The sequence below is a fragment of the Danaus plexippus genome (genome assembly GCF_018135715.1).
Source record: "Danaus plexippus chromosome 18 unlocalized genomic scaffold, MEX_DaPlex mxdp_20, whole genome shotgun sequence".
NCBI lineage: Eukaryota > Metazoa > Arthropoda > Insecta > Lepidoptera > Nymphalidae > Danaus > Danaus plexippus.
In genome coordinates, this window is record NW_026869853.1 from 4,309,660 (window position 1) to 4,315,216 (window position 5,557).

The 5,557-nt window shown below is 33.5% G+C and overlaps 1 protein-coding gene across 1 annotated transcript; it reads left to right on the plus strand.

The window, feature by feature from the left end:
- The first annotated feature begins 311 nt into the window (after positions 1–311).
- LOC116773310 (esterase E4-like) lies at positions 312–3,315 on the plus strand. Its single transcript, XM_032665738.2, has 3 exons — positions 312–558; positions 785–2,061; positions 2,190–3,315. Exons 1-3 carry the CDS (start codon positions 379–381, stop codon positions 2,785–2,787), a joined length of 2,055 nt encoding a protein of 684 aa, XP_032521629.2. The 5' UTR covers positions 312–378; the 3' UTR covers positions 2,788–3,315.
- The last annotated feature ends 2,242 nt before the right edge of the window (positions 3,316–5,557 follow it).

Sequence of the window (5,557 nt, forward strand, 5' to 3'; positions counted from 1 at the left end):
AAACGTCTTGAAATTCGAGACTAAGATAAAAGCAGTGCAAGAAAATGACCCGAAGTTTCGAAAAGTTTTTCGTATTTAAATTTTATCTTAAAACCACGATTAATATTGTCTCTGGATATTGTTTTTAATTTTAGTCTTAGTAAATATCTTAATCTGTGTGGGAGCATATTAATTTCTTTTAGTTTTAACTGTATAGATATCTAAAAATATAATTATTTTTAATTAATTAAGAGCAATTAAATAAAATTCATACGATAACTATTAAAAACAGATAAGCGTTAATCTGATTACATTGCATTACGTGTCCCACTCCGGGCTGGCCAATCGTCGATAATGCTATCTTTTGTGTTGCTTTTTTTTCATTTTTTTTCCTGAACCATGTGGCGGTTAGCTGCTTTATATGTTCTCCTTAACATTGTTCTTGGCGATGACAAAATTACCAAAGTGGTAGAATTAGATTACGGGATAGTGAGTGGAGAAAAGTATTGGGATGGCGATTTTTACACGTTTTATGGAATACCGTACGCATCTATACCAACCGGCCGAGACAGATTTAAGGTACAATATAATTTAATTTATTATTTTTTTACCATAAAGTTTATAATCAGTAAAAAAATATAACTTAAAAAATATGTTTGTTCAATTTGCATGTATGTGACATAATATTTTTTATAAATATAATCTAAGATAACTTGAAAATGAATAAAGCGTTCTTATTTAATAAAAAAAATTAAATTAATATTAATAAATAGTATGAAGTTTTATATAAATCTAATGGTTTAAGGGTCCTTTACCTCCAAAATCATGGGAAGGAATCCTCGAAGCAAACAGAAGATCAACTATTTGTCATCAATGCTATTTTAGTGGAGGTTCAGAGGAAGTACTTTTAGACGGCGATGATGATTGCCTACTCATAAATATACTCTCGCCTCTAGTAGCCAGTGAAAATAATTTATTACCTGTATTAGTGTATATACATAGTGGTGCATTTTCTGGTGGAAGCGGTAACATGGCTTTCTTTTACCACCTAGCCAGACATGATGTTATTACCGTGAGCTTCAACTATCGATTGGGCGCATTTGGATTCGCATGTCTTGGTAACGAAGAAATTCCTGGTAACGCTGGTCTAAAGGATCAAGTTGCTGCATTACGGTGGATTCAAGATAATATTAAGAAATTTGGTGGAGATCCAAAAAGGGTGACTCTGGCAGGGTTCAGCGTTGGAGCAGCCATGGCTGAATTGCTGTCGTTCTCCAAGTCTACTATTGGTTTATTTGATAAATTGATTCTAGAAAGTGGTTCTGCATTTTCACCTTTTGCTATTAACAGGAATCCTGTAGAAACAGCATTGAATTTAGCTTATGCTATGGGATATAACGGAACGAACAAAATTGAGGAGTTAACGGAATTTTATTTAAATGCAGAAAACAAGCAATTAGCTGAAAAAAGTATTAATTATTATCTTAAAAATAGCACATTCGGTTTCTCCCCATGTATTGAAAATTTGCATGAAGGTATGGAAGCTATATTACTCGAATCTCCCATTGATGTTATAAACAAAGGAGAACAAAATGATGTAGCACTCCTCACAGGATTTGCAAATATGGAAGGCATAAGCCGCACCATTAAATTCGGCACATGGAGAGAAGAAATGAATGAAAACCTTGCCGATTTCTTACCTGCAGATTTGAAGTTCGATTCTGAAAAAGCCAGAAATGATACTATCAGTGCCATTAGGAAACGTTATTTTAATGATAAAGAACTAACCGCAGAGTCGTTGCAAAATTATGTTGATTATTTCTCAGATTCCATGTTTAAAACTGGCATAATTAAATCAGCGAAACTACACGCAGATATATCTAAGAGACCAGTATATTTATACGAATTTTCGTACGTGGGTAAACTAAACATAGAACATAATTATATGGATAGAATAAAGGGAGCTAGCCATAGAGATCAAACAGCATACCTTTTGGACTTTTTTGGATACACAAATAATTACAAGGACCTCGACGTGAGGGAAAAAATGACATTGATGTGGACCGACTTCGTTAAATATGAGTAAGAGAATTAGATAGTATTTTAACTACTCCTTATGTATTTTTTTGAATTTTCAACTTAAAAGTAATTTACATTTTATAAAATATAAAAAAAAAATACTTTTCTAATACAGCTATTTTCAATTTCAGAAACCCAACGCCGTACGAAAGTTTTCTTATCACAGTTAAATGGTTGCCATATACCAAGGAAGAACGAAATTATATAGAAATTAATAAAAAAATGGCAACAAAAAAGGATCTTTTCGAAAATTCATTTGAATTTTGGAATAAAATTTATGAAAAGTTCTATTGGAACCCTATAGCACCGAAATTTATTAAAACTGAAAAAAAGGATGGTATTAAAACCAATCATAACGGCAAGATAAAAGATGGAAGCGATATAAATACAAATAGTAATATGTTAAATGATAATAAAATAAAACAAAGCGAAGATACAAGACCTGTAAGTGATTCAGACACTGAAAGTAAAAGTAAGCCTGAAAAAGCTGTGAAATCTGAAAGTGCCCTTAAGACTGATAAGGATATGAAGCATCAAAACGCTATCAACCCTGAAAAAAATCCTAAAAATATTGACATTAAACTGGAAAAAGATCCTGAAAAGAAAAAACCCGAAAGTGTTACAAAATCTAAAACTAATGCTAAACCTGAAAGTGATGGTAAAACTAATAAGGAAAGCCATTCCGAAAGTCTGAGGAACAGCAACGTTGATAAGAAAAGTGGTGCTTAACCTAAAATTAATACTTAATCCAAGGCTGAATCCAATAGCAATATCAAAACTGACGTTAAACTAGAGAGTAAATATAGTGGAAAAGTACAAAGTCAAGTAAAACAATGCTCAAAATAAATACTTTTATTATTCAAACAAAATTATTACTTTCGTCTATTTCAATACATATATTAAATTTCATAATCAACATTTTATTATCTTATAAACGTTCAAACAAGTATTTATAAAACATATTACGAAGAATTTAATACTTTAAATCATTAAAGTCCTATGATGCGTTTAATGGGGTTCAACAGTTCCCGAACTTTAAAATATCACGTGTAATGTAACCTCCGTTTATAATAACGAAATCTAAAACCATAAATAACTAGCAACATCGAGGGGAGTGCTTTGGAGTGCAATGTTGCTTGAAGGAGAAAAGAAAAGTTATGATACATTTTAAACGGTTATGGTTGTACCAATAAGTATTTCTTTCTTAATATTATAAATTTATAACATGAAATAGATATGCACTTATTTGCTCGCGTTTAGCTTAAAAAAATTTTTTTGCTAAAATATCCTTTTAGGAAATATAATTTCTTGGTAATACTTTTATTTATTTCACTCCAAAGTTAATAAATAATTTTGATTCATAACCTTCACTTGTCCATTCACAGAAAGGCTGTGACGGGAAAATAATTACAAAATGGTTCCCTTGACTGTTTGAGGGAAATGTTTTCTATACATGCCACCCTCCAAATATATTATAAATTTTAATCTAGTCACATAGAATATAATATGATCCTTATTCCCATACATATAAAGCATTTATTTGAAATATAGAAATAGTATACCCAATAAGAACATGTATTGAACGTTCCCTCAGGTGATTTTTTTTTATCTATTGATGTATAAAGGTGTCAATTTATAAGTGTCAAAAGCAGAATTTCGAAGTGTGTTTGCGTTAAAAAACTTCTACAAGTGCTTAGAAGTTTTAGATGACAAATCGAAAAATATTTTCTTATTGGCATAAAGTAAGTTAAGGCGGTATAAAACATTTATTGCTTCGAAAAATAAATATACAATTTAACAATATATGTTGATATTACATTTTTAAGCTTAACTATTTTTGATCTTCCAATAAAAATAATTGTTTGATATTTATGACAAAAATAACAAGCTGACCTAACAACCGTAATCAATCCATCATCAACGAGAGGAAATGATAATTAGCTTTGCGAAAATATAAATTTAAATTAGAAAATATAGAATGAAAAACTGATCGACTCGAGCAGGACTCGAATCTGCTAACTCCGAAATATCGCGTTCCAATTACTGTGGACGTAATAAAATTTGAAACCAAATATTCTTAATATATAATAACAGAGTTATGTCATAAACCAGTCAAGTCTACCTCAATGGATCCCGTACAATAGCGCCTTATCTGAATTGCTTAAATGCTTGCTAATCAAAGTTAATCACGATAGTCACATAATTAGGGTCGGGCTATTTTATGTGAGGCACGCGCCGTGTCATCACTCCGGAACTCTACATCGGTTATGGCGTGCATTCTTATATACAGTATGTTCATTTATTTCAATGTTATCATAATATATCAAAACATGCGTAATAAAATATATAACGAATCTTGCTATTAGTTATGAATTTGATTCAATGCTAATAATGGGATAATTTTTTTTTTATGACCAAAAATCAACCTGTATAACTTTCGACATTCCACATCCTCAACATTAGGCAAACTTTCTGTACATCATATTCTAATCTATAGGTGAAGCGAAAATAGAGCCTTTAATAATAGAGACGAAACCTCTTAGCATTCAATGGATTCACCGTGCGGGTGCCGGGTCCATTGCGTTGCAGGGAGTGGAGCTTCAACAGTGCCTGGGACTTGCGACCCAGGTGTAGGTTTAAGGGGCCCCTAACTAACGCGCGTTAAACGCTCACCTCCACTGTCCAAGCTCCTCTCCCTACCTAACCATATTTGAAAAGAACCTACTAGAGCTGCCTTCGAAGTACGTTCCAAGAACGAATTGATGTGAGTTCTGGACAGGCCCAAGTCTTTTAGTAGGTTGTAGAGAGATTTAGCCGTTATACCTCTCGCTCCCACTTCTACCGCATATAAATCCACGACGAACCTATTTCGAGTGAGTTCGTTTGTGAGCTCGTAATATTTGTTGACCTTGATGGTATGGTCTTTGGGGATGTTGGTTTCCCAAGGAACCGTAAGCTCTATCATCACAACGCGCTTTAAGATTCGCGAATACATGAATATGTCCGGTCTGGAGGCCGACGCACAAATATCCTCGGGGATTTTGTATTGTTTTTCATACGTATCCATCATTATAGTCCAATCCGTAGCCGCTTTAAGGATGGAGTAAGGCTTGACATTTGTTTTTATAGTCCTAATGCCCTCTCTCACAAAACCTACTGATCGCTCGTTTGTGGTTATTCCTTTTTGCGCTCTGGCTACCGAAAGACTAACCGCTTCACGTATGATTTCCAGAACCCTATCGTGACGACGCGAGTATTGACCGCTATCGAGGAGTACCTTACATCCCACTAACAAGTGCCTAGCAGTTCCAACTGCCTTCCCACAGATATAGCAAGTCTTTTCGGTACCTTTACCCCATCTTACTAAATTACTCTGATCTGGGAGAGTCATCTGGAACGCATTGAGATAGAATTTTAGCAATGCTGGCGACCAATCATGGATTAAGGTGCGCCACTTTAGTGCCAATGGGATGCAAAAATCTCCTATGTCTAACCACTC